The sequence below is a fragment of the Neomonachus schauinslandi genome, chromosome 11, assembly GCF_002201575.2.
Source record: "Neomonachus schauinslandi chromosome 11, ASM220157v2, whole genome shotgun sequence".
In the NCBI taxonomy this organism is placed as follows: Eukaryota; Metazoa; Chordata; class Mammalia; order Carnivora; family Phocidae; genus Neomonachus; species Neomonachus schauinslandi.
Window position 1 is genome coordinate 109,992,319 of NC_058413.1, and position 23,886 is coordinate 110,016,204.

Genomic DNA, 23,886 nt, shown 5'->3' on the forward strand with positions numbered 1-23,886 from the left:
ACAATTACTCCAAACCTCAGTAGATTTTGCTTACGAAATAAACTTTGATTGTTCTAAGCCACTAAGATTCTAGATTTTGTGAAGGCAGCACAATCTAGTTTTTCCTGATCAAGGTTTTCATGCCCCCCTTTGGGAGGATGTTAATGTAAGCGGGAGTCCTCAGGGAGTAGCCAAGCCCCGTGAGGAGGAGCTTGGGTTGTTCATGGTGTCAGCGGAATTTCCAAGTACATAGAGAGCCTTACGAATATTTTAGGTACTCATGGTTCAGAGGCAGGCAGTTCTCGACTCAAGAATTTGGAAAGAACTGTCACCTCCCCTTTGGCCAAGTCTCCCCCCTTCTAATAAACATTTTGATATTGACGTATATATAACATAAATACAGAGAAATGCGCAAATATTAGTGTTCCTATCACCGAGTTATGACAAAGTGAACAACCCCATGTAACTCTCACCCGGGATGAAGAAATAGAATGTCACCAGGGACACAGCAGGCCCCCTCAAGATCCCCGATCACCGCTCAACACTGTGTCAGCTTAGCTCACTAGAATCAGAGCCTAAAACAGGAATATTTCTGCAGGGCCATCGGGGAAGGGGGGCTCTCAGGAGAAGAGTGGGAAAAACATGTTAGAGCAGAGAAACAGCTACAGAATGTGGTCTCAGATTGCTCTGATCTCATGAGCAAGGGCTCTGGAGCAAAACCTGAATCAGAGTTAGTCCCACCATGAGGCAAAGGGACCAGGCTTTTGTACTCATGTGTCAATCAGTCCTCAGTTGAGGTCTGGTTTGGGGGAGGGGCATAGCTCCCGGGCAAGATGGCTCCCATTTGGCAAAGAAATGGGACAAGTGGGAACAGCAAGCCGCCGCCGACCCCCAAAGCAGCCAGGAGGGCGAGTGCCCTGGTGCTAACGCGGGTCTGGAGACACGACCGACTGCAGCCACTCTACATTCTCTATTTCCCAGAGGCAACCACCATGCTAACTTGGAACCTCTGAGATGGAACCTGCCTATTTTTGAATGAAATTAGATCAAGTTTATATTCTCCTGTATCTACCTTGCTGCGTTCAACATCACGTTTCTGCACTTCATTCACAGGTGATGCACTTTCATTTCTTACCATTTGGGGTTTTTTTTTTAAATAAATAATGCTGCACTTATGTAGGCATTTCTGTTGGTTTTATACCTAAGAGTGCCCTTGCTGAGCCATGGAGGTTCTCAGTGCACGTGACTTCTGCAGATCTTCCCTTGGCCTCCTGTCCTTCCAGCCACAGCAGCAGTGACTGGTTCTCTCCAGGTTTGAAACCAGCTTCTAGCCTTCTAGCTGCTCTCATCGGGCCTGTACTTTCTGCTCCAGGGTTCATGTTCCGTTTCTGTTGGTGCTGAGTCCAGCTCTGCTGTGGAACTCACTCAGAACTCATGCACAAGCACCTACAAGCGAGAAGATCAGACGCTGGTGGAGCCATCATTTTACCAAATGTGAGATGAATGAATAAATGTGTCTCCCTCTCTTTCCCTAGAGAGATGTTCCTAAGATGTATTTTAGGTGGGTCCTCAGACGGTCCCATTCTAAGCAAGACGTTTCTCATCTCTGCCTGGCTGGCAATCCGTCTTTGCATTGTCTACCCCCCTTTCCCTGTTTGGTCTCCCCAACCCTCAACCCACCCCTCTCTCTGGATCACATGCCTCAGTGGTACTTACCCTTAACATTTCGTCTCAGGCTCTGCTTTCTAAAAATGCCAGATTAAGCTAATTTTTGCTAGAAGTGGAGTAGAGATAACCCTTGGTATCCCCATATCATCACAGTTACCAAGACTCTAATCTGTGGTTGGTTGTGAAGAAATAGAGGTGAACGATGAGTAACGGGTCATCAGCTAGCCGTGACAGATGACATGAGGGGGTTGGGGTTATGGGAAGTGTGGAGTGGTCTTGTCAACCACACTGGGAATTTGGTAGAAAGAAAGCCATTCGTTCAGGGCAGCTAAGTCATCCCAGCAACTGCCCCAGACATGATTACTCTCCTGGGGCAAATCGATCCAGCTGCAGAATCTCAGCATGGAGGGATTCAGGAGGAATGGTTGAAGATTTCCCCTATTTTCTATCAGCCCAGCTGCACTGAAAAGTATACCATTTGCTTGTTTGTGTTTTGGTTTGGTTTTAAGCAAAAGTCTAGCTTTTCTAATTGGAGGCTTTGGGGAGAATTTAGCCCCAAACGCTACAATAAGGAGAAGTAGTAGCTTTTTTTCTAGACTTAGTCCAGGTGTCTCGAAGAGGCAATGTGCTGGCCAACTAATTGTAGTGAGGGCAGGAGATCTGCTCCACCACTCAACTCTGAGATCTTAAGCAAACGACCCGGACTTTTCTGAATCTTCATCTCCTACCTGTGACAGGAAAACTAGTGCAAACTCCCAGGGTCTTCCTGAAGATGGACAAGGCCACATCGCCCAGCACAGAACCTGCCCCATAGAAAATATTGAAGAAATGATTGCTGTGTTTTCTTTCCCACGTCCTCCAAAGCCCAGAATTTTTCATCTTTGTTACTCTCCTCTCTCACAGGTTTCTTCCTACCAAAAAAAAAAAAAAAAATCCCACCATGCTGGTGAACCAACCCAACAATGAATCCGAATCCAAACCGAAAATATAGTAACATTATTTTGCGTATCCAACTATTATGAATAATAATGGCTATTATAGGTCACCATAAATAATCACACTTTCTAATATTTACAGTAAGCACTAAAGCCACGATTCTGAGATAGGTCTAACCCCTGCTTTGACAATTTGTCTCCTTAGTGGATAGTCGTTTTCATGGCAAAAACTTGTGACCTAAAATCTTCACCTGAATTACTAGGAGAGAAATAAAACGGGTAAAAATTCAGCAGTAGGCTGTGTTCCCATACTGAAGCAATCAATGTGGTATTAAAAGCATGGGAAAGGAAGTCTCTGGCTTTGCACGATAACCCCAACCTGTAACAAGATGAAGATTTCTTTTTTTTTTTTAAAGATTTTATTTATTTATTTGACAGAGAGACACAGCGAGAGAGGGAACACAAGCAGGGGGAGTGGGAGAGGGAGAAGCAGGCTTCCCACCGAGCAGGGAGTCCGATGTGGGGCTTGATCCCAGGACCCTGAGATCATGACCTGAGCCGAAGGCAGATGCTTAACGACTGAGCCACCCAGGCGCCCCCAAGATCAGGATTTCTAATGAAAGAAGAAGTTGCAAATTACTGTGGCTGGTGTCATGATATGGCTGACCCAGGATCACGTGTGTGCCTACGATCTGAGAATCAGCCGTTGCCGGATGTTGAAAAGTGATAGGTAACCAGTTTTCCAGGAATCGGGCCATCTCTAGGCGGGGAGCACTGTACATTTCTCAGGCTTAGGTACAGGACGCGCTGAACCGTAGACTGCGTTCCATCTGGATGACAACCTGTGCGGCCCAGGTGCGGCAGGACTGACGGACTCGATCTTTGCCCTCCCGTCGTGCTCCCTCCTCCGCTGCACTTCAGATAATTAACAAAGATCCTCTGTGGCTCACAGGTGGCACCCACCTGAGATAACCACCCCGTGACCTCACCAGCACACCCCTCACTCCGTAAAAGCTGGGACCGGGGACAGAGGCTAAGTGTGTGGGAGAGTGGCAGGGCTGGCTCGTCCGCCTGGCACCCCGGCGGGGGATTGCCCTGAGTCGAACTGGGTAAACGCTGGGAGGTGGCTGGCTTTGTGTCGGGCATTGAAGCGCCTTCTCAGTCTGGGGGATACGCGCGGCCCTCCTCCCCCTCCTGACACCAGGCCAAACGCTGCAGGGGACAGAGCGGGAGACGTGGACCAAAAGAAAAGCCTGGATTAGCGAGAGGATCCGATAGCTGAGAAAAGAACAGAAGCTAAAGAGGTGAGCTGTAGGCGATTTCAGGGGTGAGTCTCAAGAATGAGGAAAAACAAACAGAAAGTGTCAAAAAACGTGAGAGAAAAGTGTTGGGGCGAGAGCCAAGGTTCATGAGCCAAGAGGCTTTTGGTAAAAATATAAGTGGTAATGGTTGATTTTTTTTTAAAGATTTTATTTATTCATTTGAGAGGGAGAGACACAACACAAGGGGGGCGGGCAGAGGGAGAGGGAGGCCCCCCGCTGAGCAGGGAGCCCGATGCAGGGCTCAATCCCAGGACCCCGGGATCACGACCTGAGCCCCCCAGGCGCCCGTAATGGAATAACACACATTTTAGGGCCTGGCATACAGTGGTGTATACCTAGAAAGATTTCAGCTTTTTTAAAAAAGGAACAGTTCTAGACTTGCCTGACCACGTACACACGTTAATGTGTTCAACAACGTAACCAGCGACCTACGGGCAAAGCCGGGACTCCTCCCGCTCTGGCTCCTGAATTGTGTCCAGGTGCGATGGGTTAGTGGTACGTCAGCGCACACACCAGCTTCACTCCCGTGACACACGTGCTTTGGTCCAGACAATTACAATCCCAGCTCTCGTTACCACGTGAGCTTTCATGTGTCCTTCCCACAGCATGAGATCCGTCAACAGGACGTGCCAACACTGATGCAACGATGAGCCCGAGGGAGACAGGGCATCCCAGAGCTCGCTGGAGCGGTGCCTGAGAGCATCGCCAACGGTTGGTCAGACCAGCGAGCTTCGTCTGGTAAGGATTTGGGAGCCAGTAAGAGAAGACTCGTTCCCGGCATAAAACATACGTGACAAGCCCGTGAGTGAGGTTACGTCCACCCCAGTTTTACAGATGACAGTGGCCCACAGAAATGACACACTTGCCCCGAGTCTAGCTGTCAGCCCCAGCCCGCGCCCAGGCTGACGGCCATCCACGCCACCGCACCTGAGCTAGCCCTGGCCCCAGAGCCGCCTCCTCCCGGAAGCCCACCCCGTGCAGTCGGCCGCTTCTGCACAGGGGGCGGGTGGTGCTGAGCAGCTACTCCTGCACCCTCAGGAACTGACAGTCGTGTCACTTCGATGGGCTACGTCCTTCAGGCACAGGAGAGATGATTTATCTCTAGTGGAGAAAATCAGAATTCTACTCTACGAAGATTTTAGGGTTCTCCATATTGATAGGTGGATTTGATAAAAATAAGTTATCGCAGACTTACGATGTGAACAACACCCCATTGGGCTGAGGGAGAGAAGGAGACAGAACGTTCGATGTGCGTGCGGAGGTGAGTGGTGACGGTGATCACTCCCGGATACAAATATCCATCCGTCTCCTCCTGTGCACTTGGTGGGGGAGGAAATGAAGATGAAAAGTTTTTTTTTTAAAGCAAAGAAGAAGGTAGGAGGCATTTTTCAGTCTAAGATACGCTTTTATTTATTCCAAGGTGATGAGGTTTTACAGAGTGGTTACTGTGAGCAAATCTTCCATTCTGAAATGCATAGCATCCGCTCAGAATGAGCGAACAAGGCAGGAGTATCCGTGTGCTCCCTCCTTCCTCAACAGACCCTCCTGTCCAGCACCAGCTGCCTCTGCTCGGTGCCCGCCCCGCCCCCCCAGGGACAGTAAATCCATCTGAAAATCAGTAATGGCTGAGGTCTGGAACTCAAGAAATGAAATACCTCTTCTAGGATCTTCTAGATAACAATGCCCACATTGAGACCAAAGTTATATCTGGAATCTCTTTCCGTGCATCTACTTATTCCTAACTCGCTTGTATTTGAGTTTAAAATACAGTCTTTTTAAAAGAAAATGGCACTGCTTTCAAAATGTCTACACATGTGACATTTTACCAGGCTTTTCAGCTACTTCTCAGTAAACCCATCGAGGTGAATAGTCAATTCTTTTTCCTCTGTACAAACACAGAAACCATTTCTTGGAAATCAGTCATTCTTTCCTCATCCAAGTTTAAAAGGGGATGGCTTCACATTACATTTTTATGAATATTCTTGATGTTCAGATTAAAAAGAAAACACATGTGTGAATCATGCTGTTCAGATAAAAGCAGCATCCCCCTATAAAAAGGCAGCCACTAGATGGTAGACACAGAAGCCAACAGGCAGAAAAGGTGTTTTCTTGAGGTCAGGACAGTGAGAATGGGGCATCTCGCCACCCTCGTGCTGTTATGTCTGCCAGTCTGCTCAGCGTATCCACTGAACGGAGCAGCGAGGAAGGAGGACTCGAGCATGGATTTTGTGCAGGTACTTTGTGGTGGCAGCCACTGGCCAGTCCCAGGGGCAGGAACTAATGTGCCTGCTTGGTCTTGCCACACAAAGGGTGCTTTGATCGGTAGTTACTGTGTTGGAATAAGTTAGCCCTGGGAACGTTAAAATGCTAGCAGTGGGTTGTCCGTACTTTTGAGCAGAGAAGGGAAGCAAGGTGCAGGAAGGGCATCGAATTCCTCCAGCTTGTCTAAGAAAATACCAGCAGCTGCTTTGGGGCTGAATGAGAGGAGCAAATGAGAAATGGGTGAAACTTCTCTGGCTTTAGAACTTCTTTGGTTGAAATAGGAGGAACACACTCATTTTGATTTTCAAATAATTTCAGGTAATAATGTTCATATTGTTACTTGTCATGTTTAGGCAAAAGAATTGATCCCACTTCAGTCTTGAACCAGGTCTATATTAACAGGATAAATTTCTGCCCCTTTTCTGCCTTTAAAAACCTTTCCTTTTCTATAGCTGGACGGAGCTCCTTTACACATCCTAGATGGGTTGCTGACTAACTCTTGAACTACTTAATAATGCCAATTTGATCTTTTAAATTATTAGGTTGAGTTTTTGTTGTTTACTACCCCATTAGCAATACCTGGAAAACTACTACAACCTTGCAAAAGATACGAAACCATTTGTTAGAAGAAGGGACGGTGGTCCTGTTGTTGAAAAAATCCGAGAAATGCAGAAGTTCCTCGGGTTGGTGGTGACCGGGAAGCTGGACTCGGACACTCTGGACATGATGCGCAAGCCCAGGTGTGGCGTTCCTGATGTTGGGGACTTCACCACCTTCCCTGGCATGCCCAAGTGGAGGAAAACCCACCTTACTTACAGGTAATGGGTCCAAAGAGGTTTCCACGTACTATCGAGATTTTACAAAGGACAATCACAGGAGGAATAATGTCTTCTTCACTTTTTCTCTTAAAGGATTATGAATTATACACTGGATTTGCCGAGAGATGCTGTGGATTCTGCCATTGAGGACGCTCTTAACGTCTGGAAGGAGGTGACTCCACTCACTTTCTCCAGGACTGATGAAGGGGAGGCTGACATCAAGATCTCTTTTGCAGTTAGAGGTAAAAAAACCAAAAAAACAAACATGAAATGCATCCATTTATCTAGTTGCTGTTGGGGGGTGGGGGGGGATGTTCCAAAGAGATCCTGATTACCTATCTTTCCAATAAAAACATTTTCTCTGTTAGATCATGGAGACTTTAACTCTTTCGATGGATCAGGACATGTTTTGGCTCATGCCTACCCTCCGGGGCCCGGCTTTTATGGAGACGTTCACTTTGATGATGATGAACTATGGGTGGAGGATAAATCAGGTGGGCCACATACCTCTCTGGATGGCTTCAGGAATAATGTATAACACTATCCTAGAATACTTTGATTATTCAGAATGAGCACTAAATATAACATCCTAATAACTACGATGTGTGAATGGGCATTTCATTATTTTATCTAGAAATGATAAAGGTAGAATGAATTGCATTGACTCACTTCCAACCTAAAATGTCCCCTGGGGGTTCTTCTTTTCTTTCCATTGGCCTCTTTTCCTCTTAAAAGATCAGGGAAAATGCCAGAAAGCAAAGGAAATTGTTAAGTCATCTATTTAAGTAAGCCTGTAACTATCTCTAGCTTAGGAGCTTTTTTTCCCCCCTAAATTAATTCTGAAAGATTTTACTAGGTTTAAACACAATGAGCAAAATTAACTACGTTTTATTTTTTCAAGTGGCTTCTGAAGTTTGCAAACACATTGTTGAAACAATTGCTATTTTCAAGATTGTTTGGATTTTTAAAACAAATGCAAAGAGCATCTTTATGGAGAGTACAAACTTGTGCTGCAATAAATGATCTTGCTTTATTTGAACAACTATTCTTTTCTGCAAAATTACTTGGAGGCTTGATTAAATAATTTCTACTATTAATTTTAATAGAAGTTTTTATCATATAAAGAAAAGCTGAATCCAGCTGTGTTTGGGCTGCAGAAAACTGTTATTGGACATATTTTTGTTTTAAAATAAAGATTGTACCTATCCCATGGCACCTACTCCTGGAAAGGTTTTTAACCACCAAAAATTATTTGATTGTTTTGAAAAGGAAGAAGAACAACTCAGTCTAAATCCCCACAGGAAATGACCAGTTTTGTTGCATAAGAGTTTGAGGAATAACATGAATCCTCTGTGACTAATTTCAACTGAGGTTACCACTGGCGCATGTTACTAAATTTGAACAATAATGAACTTTGTATTTCTAGAGACAGTGAAGAGACACGTGTTGACATGGTAGTCTTGGGACCTCCAAAAATAATATCTTTTGGAAACAGTGTTTATCATTGTCACTGTAGGTGAAGTGACCAGGTTTCCCTGACCGAAGAGAGACCTGGGGAGGAGGAATATGGTGAAAAGCTCTCAGATTATATTGACTTCAAGTGAACCTTGAAGAATAATTAAGTAGGGATTATGTCAATCAAGAACCAGTCCACAAATAAGGAGGAGATGCCATGTGGTTCTCAGGATAGCCCGTTTGACTGGCATGTGTTCTTCCAATAGGAACCAACTTATTCCTGGTTGCTGCTCATGAACTTGGCCATTCCCTGGGTCTCTTTCACTTGGCCGACCCTCGCGCTCTGATATACCCGGTCTACAACGCACTCACAGACCTGGCCCGCTTCCGCCTTTCTCAGGATGACGTGGATGGCATCCAGTTCCTGTATGGTGAGAGATGCTGGAAACAATGCTCACTCATTCCTGACGTTTTTAGGAAAGTGTTACGAGATGGTCTTCGGGAAAACTTTAAAATGCTGCACGAAGCATTTGCAATTCCCCTCAAAGTACCCTGAGTGTGTTTGGAAAGCACATACATGGACGACAGCATCACAGTTGTCCTTCTGTTTGCCTCCCCACATCTGTTCCCTTCAGGACCTCCCCCTGTCTCCCTGGATGACCCCGTGGCACCCACGGAATCTGTGCCTTCAGGACCTGAGACCCCAGCTGCGTGCGACCCCACTTTGTCCTTCGACGCAATCAGCACTCTGAGGGGAGAAATCCTGTTCTTTAAAGACAGGTCAGACCAGAAGATTCCATTTCTCTCTCCCTTCTTTTGATGCACCATGCTTAGAAGGGAGAACAGAGACTTGACAGAAATGTTTAAAGAAAATATTTCCTCTACACTTTAACATCATTCAGATCTGGTTCTTGTTGCATTTTATCACCTCCTTAAAATAGTCCGGATCATTGTTTAACAGACTTACAAAGGATGATTCTGGGTCCCTAGAATTTTAAGCTGGACGAAGGTGTGGGGTTTTATCTGTGTTGTTCAGTGTTAGAGCCCCAGGGCCTAGAACAGGCCTGGCACACACAGTGAGTGAGATGAATAAGCGAATGAGTAATAGCTGCATTTAAATATCATCAACCATGCCATGCTTCAGAACACACGGGTGCATCTTTAGGAGTAGGACTATATCTTTACCTTTGCTAACAAACACTACTATTTAAATTAATTAATTTCAGAAAAAGTGATCTATGCTTCTGGCACAATATTAAAATAGCACCAAAAGACACAGAGTGGAGAGAAAAATCTCTCTCCCACGTCTGACCTCTGCAGAGCCTCGTTCTCCCCATATGGGCAATCACTGCAACCCATCCTTCATCCCTTTACAAAGATATTCTATTCCCATACAAACATAAATAGGTGTATTTTTTCCTGCTACTTTTTTCAAAAATGTTAATGAGTGCATAATATACATACCATTTATGGGCTTTTACAATGGTGTAGGGGCCAAGGGCAGGCTGCCCCAAAATGTACCGCTCCACCATATGGATTATTTTAAATAAAAGTGACTCAAGAGCCATCCTGGACAGGAAGGACACTGAGACTGTCCTCTGTCCCCCTGAAAGCAGGAGATAAACGTCCAGGTAAAGGGTGCCCTCCTTGTGTCAGGAGGTAAAGACCCATCCTTATCACCAGAGATGGGACACTTGGAGCCCAGAAGGCCGTGTCCACAACCCTCGTGACTTTTTGCTAATATACTCACTCTGCCGGCCCAAGTCTGTTTACAATTCCTTAGGGACTGAAGCTCCCAAAGTTAAGTTTCCTTTGTCCTGTCAATGCCTCACAGATTTATGGGCTCTTTGTCTCAAAAACTGCCCGCCTTGGTCATTTCTTCAGGTCTCAGTATCATAACAGGGACTCTGTGTGTACGTAATAAACTGGTTTTTTTCTCCTGTTCACCATCTCATGTAAATTTACTTCTTAGTCCAGCTGGAAGACCGCCAGGGTAGAGAAGAATTCTCCTTCCCTTCAGTGAACACTACTAAGCTAAATAATTACATGGCCATGGATTTCATTACCCTGGGATCATAAGAAGGAAGACAGTCCCATACCAACTTCTGAGTTGTCATTAACTGAAAGAGAATATGTCCCTTTATATATCCATCTAAAGGACAAAAACCATTGTGATTAATGTCTATGTCTTCCAGATATTTTTGGCGTAGAACTCACTGGAGCCTTGAACTTGAATTTCATTTGATTGCTACATTTTGGCCCTCTCTACCCTCAGGCTTGGATGCTGCATATGAAGTTACAAGCAAGGATATCCTTTTTGTATTTAAAGGTAAGTGCTATATAAGAATTTTAATTTGATGAAATAAATCCCATTGCAAAAGTTTCACCAAGACATGAATTTTCTCCATTAAATTAAGTTTTGTGAGGTTTATTACTGCAAGACCTAGTGTTGATGCTTAAATAGGACGTGTACAAAGAACATTATAAGTTTTACTTTAAAATATTCAATGAGACCTAAGTATGCTATCCCATGTTCATGAATAGAAAAATAGTAATAATGTAATATGGAAATGATACCATCAATGTAGTAAAAACGTCAACTTATCTATAGATGCAAGGAATTTTCCACTCAAATGCCAAAATATTTTTCACAGAACTTGATGAATTAACAAATTAACAAAGTTCTTAACAAATTAAGAACTTGTGTGGGAGAGCAAAGGCCAAGAATAGGCAGGATGCTCCTGGAGAAGAATAAGATGAGGAGGAATGTCCTGCATCGTGGCACTTGGGTGGATGAGATAATGCAGTGTCAGGGCAAGGATGGGTGCAGTAGCAAATGGGACTGACCGGGCCTCTCTGCTCCTGTATCACATTTGTAAAGTGCTGTTTCCACTTCCTCCACTGTTAATCTGCTCTTTGAGCTGCTATTACGTCTTGAGTCAGTTTTGCTAACATATTTTTCTAGGAATTTATCAACTTCGTTTTAAAAATAGACTTAATGAAACTTTCTGAGTGTTATTTTAATTATTGTTGAAGTTTTGTTCCCTTTGTCCTTCCTAATACTGAATCTTTGTGCTTCTCTCTTTACCAGTCTCTGGGACAACAGGATATGTAATAATTTGATTCATCCTCTCAAAGAACAAACTCTCAGCTTTGTTAATCCTCTCTATCATATTTTGATTTTCTATTTAATTAGTTTCTGTCTGTATCATTATTGCCCCTGTCTGTGCTATCTTTGAATTTATTCTGTTGTTTTTTATAACTCAAGCTTGGTCCTTAACTTGCAGCCCTTTCTTCTCTTCTGGTATAAACATTTATGCCTGTAAATACCCCTTCTCAGCTTTTGCTTCATTCTTACAAGTTTTGATGCGTAGGATTTTCATTTTGTTCGTCTTTAAGTTTTTTTTTTCCATTTTTAACTTTTTCCCTTGACTCTTAAGTTTTGGGGAGTATTTTTAAACCTCAAACTGGTGTGGGGATTTTTCAAAGTTAGGTATTGCTGACAATCTCACTCTTATGAGGAGTCAGTGAAATATTGTGAAGTTGCGTTGGATATTGTAAAAGGTTCTATGACTCTGAAGTATTGCTATCATCCGTTAATTTAACTAGCACTTACTTAGCCTTGCAACATGCCAGGCGGTGTACTGGTTAGTGGAAGTCAAACCTAAAAGAGGCTCCTGTCCTAGAGAGAGTAGCAGAGACGACGCCGCGATTGTTACATCCAGTAAGAGCTGGGATTGAGGGAAGCTGGCCCTGGACCCACACCCAGGGCTCAGCAAAGACCCTGGGGGGAAATGATGTTTAGGATGCATGTTGAAGGAGAAGAATTTTGCTGTGTGGACAAGGGCTGAGTGTGTAGAGAGTAGAAAATGTCTTCAAGGCAGAAGGAGCTGTCTACACCGAGGGAAGACTGCATCTGGAGGTGCTCAGACAGGTACACCTCCCTCAGTTCAGGTGAGGCAAGAGAGACAACAGATGGACATTTTGGATTAGTTAACCGGCAGGAATGTGAGGAAGGGATTCAGGGTTGACGTGGAGGGGAGGTGTGATGAAATAGAAGCACAAACGCTGATGGGATTCCACTGTCCTAATTCACTGAAATTTGGGTGGCTTCCTAAGGTATTCAGAAGAAGCCCAATCTGGACTAGTGACCATAAGAGACCCAAGGGAAAGTGTCCAGTAAGTAACCAACTTATTAGTGATTCGAAGCTTACAAGAGAGTTCCAAGTTAGAAACTTAGATTAAAAGTCACCGGCAACAGGTAAGAGGATGAAAAAAGAGATGACAACCCACCATTAGTAACCCTGGCTCATACCTGGTTATATTTTTATACCAACATAGTGACCTGAGTAATATGGTGTGAGGAAGTACCCTTTGATGTTATGTGTAGGTATGAAACAGAGACTTGGACCCAGGACCAGTCACTGTAATTATAAACTGTAATAAACTCTAGTATTTATAGATAATAAATATACGACCCAGAAAGGACAGGGACCAGAATTAATGACTCATTTATTCATTCACTCACTGGGTGAGTATTTGTTAAATACTAGTATCGCCTGGGCATTGGGTTAGCAGTTGGAATTAAAACCAAGGCTTCTTGTTTTCCACAAAAATGTACTAAAATCTTCTAAAACCACAAGTCTTCACTAAAGTTTCTTGGCTTTCTTTTTTTCAATAGGAAATGAGTTCTGGGCCATCAGAGGAACTGAGGTACAAGCAGGTTATCCAAAAGACATCCACACCCTGGGTTTTCCCACAACCGTAGTGAAAATTGATGCAGCCGTTTCTGATAAGGAAAAGAAGAAAACGTACTTCTTCGTAGGGGACAAATACTGGCGGTAAGACTCAGATGGGATGGCTTTGTATGGAGCCTCGTTAGGGAAATTATTTGCTTTCTTTAAGGAAATCCCCCACTCCCACCCTCTAACTTGTTCTAACTTCCCACTTTCTGATTATGAAGAAGACAACTTACAGTTACTCGACTTCTCCAATACAATAAAGGGCTCTCAGAATGGCTGGGCACTGGATTATAGATCCAGACACCAGAAGACATCAGGAGAGGCCACCTGAGTTCCAGACACCAGGCCACCATAGGAAACCCAGGTGTGTCAGACTGTAGAGACAAGGTCTACAGGGCAGGTGTGATAGAGAACCAGGAGTTTTTTAGCCAAGTGATTAATTCACTTCGCATCTCTTGTGTATGCAGTCCTCATGCATTTGTGGCAGAAAGGCATTTGGGCTCTGTGTCGAGGCTTAGAAACTTGACCTCAGACATACAGAGAAAGAACCTCTGTGGAATAGCATGATACTCTGGTCCCTGGAGAAAATGTTGGTTTCTGTGCTAAGCTTATAGTCCAGGAAAGTGATACATTTTTGTTTCCCCTACTTGAGAATGATCTGCGATTCCACACCGGGGAAGTAACAGTATTTCACGCACGATGTTGAGCTGTATTTCTTTCTCTTGGCACAGATTTGATGAAAACCAGTCCATGGAGCAAGGCTTCCCCAGACTAATAGCGGATGACTTTCCAGGGGTTGAGCCGGAGGTTGATGCTGCATTTCAGGAATTTGGTAAGGAGGTACTCCTTTCATTGCCCATGGGCACACTCGGGGGCATTTTATGGAATCAAAATCATGAGGAGAATCCAAATAATTTTCAAATCATTTAGTTTTAGACTCTTTTTACTCTAAACTTCTGGACATTTTAACTTTCTAATTTCTGCAAATTGAGTTTGAATTTTATTTTTCCTGAATCATTTCCAAGTCTCTGTTTCATACCTACACATAACATCAAAGGGTACTTCCTCACACCATATTACTCAGGTCACTATGTTGGTATAAAAATATAACCAGGTATGAGCCAGGGTTACTAATGGTGGGTTGTCATCTCTTTTTTCATCCTCTTACCTGTTCTTCCCCATCCCAAGGGAATTTGTCTGGACTTCTGCTGCAGGCTGTAATTACCTACATTAAGTCATGCATTTGTAAATAAATAGTAGTCTTCCCATATGCTCAAAATAGACAAAATTTTATTCTTGGTAATGGGCAAATGGGAAGGTACCACTTGTGCTGGTTCTGAAGGAATTTTCAGGGAGATGCCAGGGTTTGACCATCATAATGCTCATGAGGCTCATGATCTTATCGCTAAGATAACTTGACTTTAGCGTGTACGGAGAGGGAAATGGACCTCCAGGGCTTTGTGCTGTTGGCTGATTCTCTTGGGTCCAATGGCCTCCCAAGCTGCACCTTAGGACCTAGTATTTAAAGTAAGAGTATTTAAAATATGATAGAATCTTATTACTTTGGAGGTAGTGTAATCTAATGTTTTAAGAACACTGGCCTTGACGTCAGAGGAGATGGAGTTCTCCCTCCATCTTTAGATTAGAGATGTTACCTTGGGGAAACCGCAAACTCTCCCTAATTGTCACCTTTGTCCTCCTTAGTGACATCTCACACTTTTTCGGTAAGGAGAGATGAGACGAAGCACGTGAGCCCTTAGCACAGTGGCACATTTATCAAGCACACGTCATAAATGCCATTCACTAATAGCTCACTCTTATTCCAAGTTATGCATGTTGCAAAATGGATTTACTTGAAGATGTCTCACTGTTTTCCTCGTCTATATTTACAGGATTTTCCTATTTCTTCAGAGGATCGTTACAGTTTGGGTTTGACCCCAATGCCAGGATGGTGACACATACATTGAAGAGTAACAACTGGTTATATTGTTAGATGAGAAATGAAGGATATAGATTCAAATGAGTATAATAATTATTCACCTAATTTATTATAAGTCAAAATGATGAGTTTTTCCTGACTGCAGTGGCCAAAGAAGATGAACTCTGTAGACACTTTTGTGTGTCCTGGAGCATTTATCCAGACCACTTCACTTGCTGTTGGGTCACACTGAGTGGCAGTGGGAGGCATCCGTGTGCACTGGTCAGAGAATGTATCTCCATGGGTGTTTTATATGCTATTTAATAAAGATTTTTATTTTTGACCTGTTCCTTCTTTCTAGACTAATTCATTTTTAATATAACGACCACAGTGTGGACTGAGCACTTAACAGATGTTCCGCTAGCAGGTGCAGTGGGAACGCACACTCCACGGATGGCGCCTATGACTGGCACGTACCCTCCCCCATTCTCCGGTCTCCCCACCCACAGGATGTTTATTTTCACCTCCAGATATCGTAGGTGTTCCTTACACACCTAAGGAAGAAAGAGCTTAGTAGTCCTGTGCCTGGTCTGGACAAAGCTGGGAAATAGAATTCTAGAATATTGGCACTTAAGAAGCTAGCAAATCATCTAATGAATATAATCACTTAGAGGTGAAATAAAACTAGTTTGAAATCCAGCCACCTCTTTTTTTTTTTTTTTTTAACCCTGACTGCCCTGGAGACCAAATTTCTCATATCCTCCTCACTCTTTCATTAAAATATTCTCTGGTTCCCGTTTTATAGATGGTAGTTCCTGAGTAATAATAGATTCTGTGGACATGCCAACTGTGGGACAGGCTTATCATCACTAAGTTGTATGCTTCACGCCACACCAGGTACCCTACAGAGACTTGCTCATTCTTTTACCGATTCCCTTAATGACAGACACTGTCTTGAGTACAAGGTGTAAGACAGTGAGGAAAACTCACTGAACCCAACCTCTTTGAGTTCTGTCTGGTGGGAGTAAGACATCAGACACAACAAACACAAATTAATAGATAATTATAAATTATAAAGATGTTATTAAAGAAATGACACAATGATAAGGGAGAATAATGTTGGGGGTGGGAGAGAGCTACCAGTTAAAGTCTAGTGGTTCAAAAATGTCTCTCTGGGACAATCATGAAGTGGAAAAAACGCATCTAAATTCAGTTAGCCAGGCCTGGTGGGTGGGAGGAGGTACACCATTCTAGGAAGAGAAAATGCAAAATAATGTCAAGGCTCAGAGGTGGAAAAATCTTGGCATGTTCCAGGGACTGCAAGAAGGTGGTGCCTGAGTTGTGTGTTGGAGGGCGGATGTGGAGTGAGAAGGTGTTAGGTAGGAAGAATCCAATCTTGTCCAATGTATTAAAGAGCTGTATCTTATTTTAAGTGCATTATGGATTTGTTGAAGGAGTTTCTAAGCAGAAAAGCGACATAAGCCAGTATGCAGGTTGAACAAGCACTCTAGCTGGAGAGAATTGGAAGGAAGTGGTGTTGGAAGTTGGAGGATAGGTTAAAGGATGCTTATAGGTGATGGGGGACTGGGACACATGATGGACTTATGATGTATCTTAACATCATTCGGATTCAGCAGTGGGTGGCTCGGAGGGCAAGGAAGGCGTTCAGAGCCACGACTGGGTTTCTGGTGTGAGCACCTGCAGTAGCCTGGCTCTAAGGCAGTTGAGGGGGGCTTGGGAGAGAAGCTGTTTTGTGGGAGATGGTTAACAGTGAGGAAGAACCATCTCATTTTCCAAATTTAGCAATTTCTGTGAGGCAACCAAGTGAAGGCATCGGTGGGCCGTTAGATGAAGGAGCGTGGAGCCCGGCACACAGAAGATGAAGCTGTGGGAGACAGGGGGACGTCTGTGAAGCCGTGGGAATAGGTGGGGGTACGCGGAGAGGCCGCGGGGAGAAGAGAATGGTGAGGGACCGAATCCTCTGGCACGAGTGTCAGGCTGGACCAGGCTGTGCTGCGGGAACGCACGGCTCCCAAGTCTGGATAAAACCAAAAGCCCATCATGGTGTCCTCGTGCGATTTCTACTCCAGGTTGTCCCACTTCAAGACCCAGTGGACGGAACAGCCACCCTTGGAAGCACACTGTGCAGAGGGAAAGGGTTATTGCTCTGTTTCTCACTGCCTCCTACAACTCCGTGGGGATGGGACAAACGTCCCTCTGTGTACCTGTCATTGGCCAGAGGAAACGTGCCTTTTGCCTCCTCTAAGGCCAAAGACACACAAAAGCCACGCTGTCCTGCGCCTGAGCGGGGTCAGAAATATTTAGTCATCATGACCACAGATCACGACCACAAAGGATTTTCTTGTGCAAAAATTTGTAACATTTAAATTTTTTCTTCAGGTATTTTACATGAGATTTTTTTGAGTTGGAAGTACAAGCAGCCCAAAGTCCAAAGGAAGAAAACGTCATTTATTTACGGAAAAGTGTTTCTCCTCCCAGAGGTAAGCAGTGCTACTGATCCCGGTGAATCTGTCCATCTATTCTGTGCACTTATGAGCATGTCCGTGAAGCCTTGTTATACCCCCAAAGGGTAACCAATGTTTTGATTTTGAAAACCATAATGTAATGAGCGTCATCTTACACCTGTCACAGGTGTAAGTGCCCCTGCTGAGAAGCTCTGGAGCTGAAAGGTGAGGTTAGAGCACGCAGGGCTGGAGAGGCACTGACTGAGTCCCGTGAGCGCCGTCGGGGGCCATCCCGACGGGCAGTGCGGGTGCGGACGTGTGGCAGAAGTCTGACCGCAGCGTCCCGGGATGATTCGGGTGTAGATTGCTTGGTTAGGCGGCTCACCGGCTAACAGAAAATGTCTTAGGGCGGGTTCCAAGAGTTTCCCGGCTCTGCGCTCAGAATGATGGTTTTCGCCTTCAGGCCGGATGTTCTCCTGGGGGCCTGGAAGCTGCAGCCTTTTTCTTTCTTCGATTCATTATCTCTGTCCACCAAATACGGCTCCGCTCTCCTCTGGGCGAGCTGCCTTCGTTCCCGGGCCACACGGAGTCAACCGCCGTTGGAAGGAGAGAGGACCCCCACGACCGGCTTAGACCGGCGAAGGGGGGAGATGCCTAATCCCAGCCTCATCCTCCTGCCTCCAGTGAGTGGGGGACGACAGAAGGGACGTAAAGACAGCAACATCAGCGTTTTCCACCTCGAATAATGGGAGGTGAGAAGGTGCAAAGTGTGCACAATCTCGGGGAGATGTTGGCAAAGAAAGTGCTCCCGAAAATGTTTTCTCTTCTGTTTCCAGGCTAATGAATGCCTTCATTTGGTTGGGGGTAAGGAAAATGTGGAATTTCAATCTATAGGCCTATACAAGATGCTTTATATGTGCAATTCAGGTAGTCTTCGTCAGAACTGTAGTAAATAGTAATGTCTGCCTCTCGCAGAAACTTAGGCTCAGAAGGACAGACTTTCCTGGGATCAGCAACTGGTAGTCACACCAAGATTCTACTCCAGAACTCTGCGGTTTCAAACATCTTGCTCTTCCTGAGGCTAGATCAATAGACCGTACGTAGGTCAACCTAATCTAGTTTAACTTTGTCCCCATTAGGTGCTAGTTAATGTCGTTGCTTTTAAAAGGCACAGAAGTTCCGCTGAGATCGTGGCTCTCTGAGACGGCTGCATGACTTCCCGGGTTCTCCTGATTCTGTGGACCACAGTGTCGCAAAGTGGCTCAGGACCCCAGGCACCGAGACAAAAAGAGATTCTGCTCACCCTCAGAACTGGCAGAGAAGTGTTGGGCCTATGACACTTGGTGTGTGTTTAGAGATGTCAGGCTCGGCAACACTGAGTGGACGCCTCTGTTCTTGAAGATAGGAGAAATCAGACTCCTGCAGTTCTACGGTTCCTTTAACAAACACGGCCTTCCTGGCTTTTCATTCCTTCTTCCTCCTTCCCTGGTTCGGATAAGAGCACCACCTTCTTCTTGAAATCTCCATCAACTTTGACTTGTTATTTGGCTCACAGGCACATTCACTCACTTGCTGTGTCCTCGGGACTCTGCCTGTGCCGTCTGTAGAGAGAGCAAAGTAAGGGCTTCGGCGGGAGAGTGGCAGAGGGGACAGTCCTCACCACTGTCCGACCACATGCTCGTGCTGATGTGCCCCACCTCGCAGCCCTCTCACCTTCTCACCTGCAGAAGACCAGTCATTCCTCAGAGCCTGGATCATTGTCCACCTTGTCCGTGATAGCCTCCCACACAAAACTAACTCCTGACAGGGATTTGGTAAGTCTTGGGATCAGTGTAAGCAAAACCAATTTCTTAGAGCAAGAAACTCTTCCAGATGCGAGTGCTGATGAGGAGATTCAGCCCAGCGGGCAAAACACACATCCAAGGGGGTATGAAGCCGGGGCCAGTCACCGTGGAGTCAAGCCGATGAGATTTGAGGATGGGTCAGTGGAGAGCCCCGCAGGGAGGGGGAACACTGCAATACTGGGAAATCCAGGCAGGGAGATAGGTTTCGGCCCCACAGCAGGACAAGACCAGCCCTGGGGTCAGTGGGCGAGGATTCCCAGGGGACGTGCAGTGGTTCAGGGAATCGGAAGAAGTATGCCTTCGCCTCGAGGGAAGGACCGAGGGATTCTGGCTTTGGGGAGACAGAGGACTGCTGAGGTTGCAAACAGGCTGGGACTCGTCAGTAAATCGCTGTAGGGTGGTGGGAATGAGAAGGGAGAGAATGGAAGTGAATACAGTCTGAGTGAGTTTGGAAGGAGATCCCCCCCACCCCGCCCGGCCCCAGATGAGAACGTAGCCCAGCCAGGGCCTTGGGATTGTCTGCAAGAACCTAGCTAAGCCGTAGCCAGACTCTCGCACCACAGAAACTAAAATAATAAACTAAAATAAGTAATGTGTTAACCCCTAAGTTTGTGGTAATTTTAAAACCAGCAACACCTATCTAACACAGTGAGCGACGTCAGGCGGAGTTACAGGAAGGTAGCAAGTATCCAGATAATTCGGGTCAAAATCCAGTTGTGCTACGGGTCTGAAGGCAGAACCAGCGTACCCCTTTGGGAGCTCACCGTTTGCCAGCGACACCCTTGACATATGACTGTGTCCAGCGTGAGCTTTAAGGCACATGTTTGGAGTAGGGAAAACTGGTCAATGAAGCCCTTATGCGGTTCGGGGCATCTTCCCCTTTCTCGTCCTGCATTTTACTGGCCTCCTTATCAGGCACCAAGCAGCAGTATCACACAGCACTCGGAGTCATTAAGGAAATTACGAATGATAACAAGTTCGGTGTGTTTGAGTTAAAAATGTCCCTCTCTTGCTATCGGCAATTATTAGAGTACATGTGTTAAATACACCTGTGGGGAGAAATAGGAGAGTCCGAGCCAAACGGGGAGAGAAAGAGGAGAGGGATGAGAGACAGTGAGACAGGAAGGGGGTCAGGGAGAGAGAGAGAGAGACAGAGGGACAGAGAAAAGAGAAGGGGAAGCATGGAGGTGGTAAGAACAGTGTGGCCAAGAGCGCGTGAGCCATGTTGGAAAGGCACAGACATGATCCAGCCCTGAGCCGACCAGCGAGAAGTCTGACTTGGTGGAGGACTGAGGTGACATCGTGCAGGACTGCAGCTGGAAGTGACCCACGAAGCGACCTTGGGGTCAGGAGGGGAGAGCAGCCTGAGAGCAGTTTCATCCCAACCCTGGCGTGAGACGCAAAACCTGGCAGGAGGTCTTTATGCCTCAAATACGAGGGACAAGAGCGGCAAGCTGGTCCCCCTATGAAGCCAGCCCCAAGCGCTCTCCTCGTGGGAGCAGAGGGGCTTGCCTGAGCATGCTCCTGGAGGCTGGATGGCAGTTCTGCCTGCTCAGCTCCTGCACCCCAAGAACTCACTCACCTCACAGACTCTGTGAGGTCTGCTGCAGCAGAGACACTGGGCTGGGGACACCACGGACACACCTCTGCGCTCCCAGACTTTACACGCCCCAGAGGGGGACGGAGAAGTGAGTGGCCTGGCTGATTTGGTACCATTTGGCACTTCGGCCATAATGGGGAAGCGATGCCGTGGGATCACCTAGAAGAGGCTCCGTCCCAACATCCAATACTGGAAAGTCCCTGGAGGCCACCAAGGGGAACAAACATCTAAGGGGAAAATCCCCGAGCAAGAATTGAGGAGGCCCGGGACGAGAGAAAGGAGAGCCTGGGGAGCTGCTTAGACCTGGTGCCCTAAATCAGGGCTTCTCACACCACCTGCAGGAAAGAACCCAGTTCTTAGATTTTCAATAGATTACAGGCCACTGTGTTTGTAAAATAGAATAAAAGGAATTACTAGGAAAAGGAAATGACAAAGACTTTAAGAGGGCCCAATTGTTACATTCCGTGGTTCTCTAGACCCAAGTTGCTTGTCTTCCTGCTGAAGTGTGGACTCGTCTCGTTTCCTGGGCTACTTCGCGATAGGACAGGGACCGACCGGCACGTGGGCCGGCAGGAGCGACGCCTGGGACAGCATGACCTGCAGTGTATGAGTGGAGACAGGCGGGGGGCGGGGGGGCCTCAGGGAAGCCTCCAGCCAAAGCACTTTCCGGGGGGAGCCGGCACGCAGACTCTTGAAAGCCAGGTCTGGAAATGACCCATGCACCTGACTCGGTGGTCACTGTGGAGCTTCCGCACCCCGAACCGTTAGCCCCAAGCGACTATTCTGACAGAGACAGCGGGCTCCTGGCAACGGGGACCGGGGGGCGGCGGGGGCTGGAAGAACCGATGGAGAAACTCAGTTTCCCTTTCTGCCGCTTCTTCAAAGAACTTGCTTATCGGGTGCGGTGCGAATCTCTACGGACTGACAATTAGCCCTCTTCTAGTTCAGTTTGATGGACAGGATTAAAAACATAAGCAGAAGCTCCAACACACCCCAGAGGCTCTCCCCACACCTCTCCCCCTGGCTCTCCATCGGCCTCCTCGCACTTCAGGTCTCCGCTCGGAGCTGCTTCTCCCAGATGCCTTGCACCTCATGCCCCAGGGCTCCCGAAACACTTCTCACACTCCGCTGTAACTCCTGCCTCCCGTTTATCTCGTACCAGGCTGCAACCTTCTTCAACTGTTTACCACTCTGGCCTCCTCAGGGGCGCAATGATGGGCATGAAGTGGGTGGTCAGTAGATGATTGCTGAGTGAAGCAGAAACGGGTCGGTAATCCGGGGGAGGAAAGGACGCGGGACCTTGGAGTGGAGAGTGGGAATTGCCGGCCATAGGTCAGGAGCGGGAGGGTGTCCTGGGGGCAGGGGATGGTGTGAGCAATAGCACAGAGCTATTGGTTAGAGGGATGCCATGCTTGGGGACTCCGAAGATGCCTGGTTAGACTCAAGAAAAGAATAGGCCCCTTTGATGTACATTTTGGAGATAACCTTTTGAAGCATTCCACTTGTCGACTTACAATGAAGAGCATGAAATTTTGTTCAGTATATGAAACAATTGAGTTAAAAGTCTCCACAAAGTTCATGTCACACATGACCTTATGTTTTTCATGATTCATTTGCCACACTCGTTCATTTGTTCATTCAATAATCATTCAATCACAGCATCAAATGCATTTTTTTGAGCCAGCAAAATGTAGATTGGAAGAGAAGGTCCTCAGCCAGGAAGCACAACAGAGTCCCCTCTGCTATTACAAGTCTTCCATAACCTGGGAGGCACACGTTATGTTAGCCCGTGTGCAGGGCAAGGAATGACCGGGCCTCTGAAAGATGTAATCAAGGGAGATTCTCCATTATTTATTCCTATATAACAAAAAACCACTCTAAAACCGAAGGACTTAAAAGGGCAATCCCTCATGGCTCTGTGGGTTGACTGCTTCCAGCTCCCCCATTCTTGCTCAGGCTCTGATTGTCCTCAGATGATGACTGGGGCTGGGGACATAGACCTGATCTCTCCAAGGCTGGGGGGTGGCACGGAGAGGGGCAGGAATGCATTTGCTTATCTGCCACATTGATACTTGGATTCGTACCAACTTGGTCCCTGCAAAGTCAGCAGGAAACACAGCTGTTTGGGGGAGAGTCCTTGGACTTGATAAGTGATAGAGCACTTATATCTGAAGCTGATTTGTAAATGTACCGGTAAGCTTTTCTAACAAGATTAAAGGGGTGGTATTGCACTGTCATTAGTAAAACCGCAAGTTTGATTATGCAAGATACATGACTTGGGCACAGTTTATCTCTCTTAGAAACTCGCTGGTGTAGCAATTATTCTTAGACTTGTATTCGGCTCACAGTGGTGATGATCACAAGCAAGAAACACCTGACCACATGGCTCTTTCTTGGGCAAGGCTCCCAAATTTAGGGAAGACACGATTCAGAGGGCAGTTTGTAATGTGGATTCGGCTAAAAATATTTTTTGTTTTGTCTCGCGGCAGAAACAATTTAAGAGTCACATTTCCTTTAAGAAGTTGAAACCTGCTTTGAATGATCTCACCCGCCCCTCAGTCACTTCCAGGCTGTTTTCTTTCAAGAAAACAACTTAGCATTTCTGGATCTGTTTCCCTTCTGTCATGTGAGAACATTTCATTAAGTTACTTTCTAGCAGAGGTCTTTCAATTCTAGGAAGAATCAGCTCTCACTGAGCAATGTATTTCAATGTGACAAGCATTGATAAATACGCATGATTGCACTTAATTCTCCCAAAAGAACATTTCTCGGAGATATTATTCTTATTATCCCTGTTCTCCAGCAAAGGAGCCAATCTCCAGCCAAGTCCTCCTAGTGGGTACGTAAGCTGATAAAACCATATTTAATAATGATCTAT

General features: G+C 45.9%; 1 protein-coding gene across 1 annotated transcript; it reads left to right on the plus strand.

Annotated features, from left to right (window-relative positions):
* The first annotated feature begins 6,033 nt into the window (after positions 1-6,033).
* On the plus strand, positions 6,034-15,174 carry MMP10 (matrix metallopeptidase 10). The gene is made up of 10 exons (XM_021696413.1): positions 6,034-6,138; positions 6,740-6,984; positions 7,078-7,226; positions 7,353-7,478; positions 8,706-8,870; positions 9,075-9,219; positions 10,635-10,768; positions 13,121-13,280; positions 13,913-14,013; positions 15,074-15,174. Exons 1-10 carry the CDS (start codon positions 6,034-6,036, stop codon positions 15,172-15,174), a joined length of 1,431 nt encoding a protein of 476 aa, XP_021552088.1.
* The last annotated feature ends 8,712 nt before the right edge of the window (positions 15,175-23,886 follow it).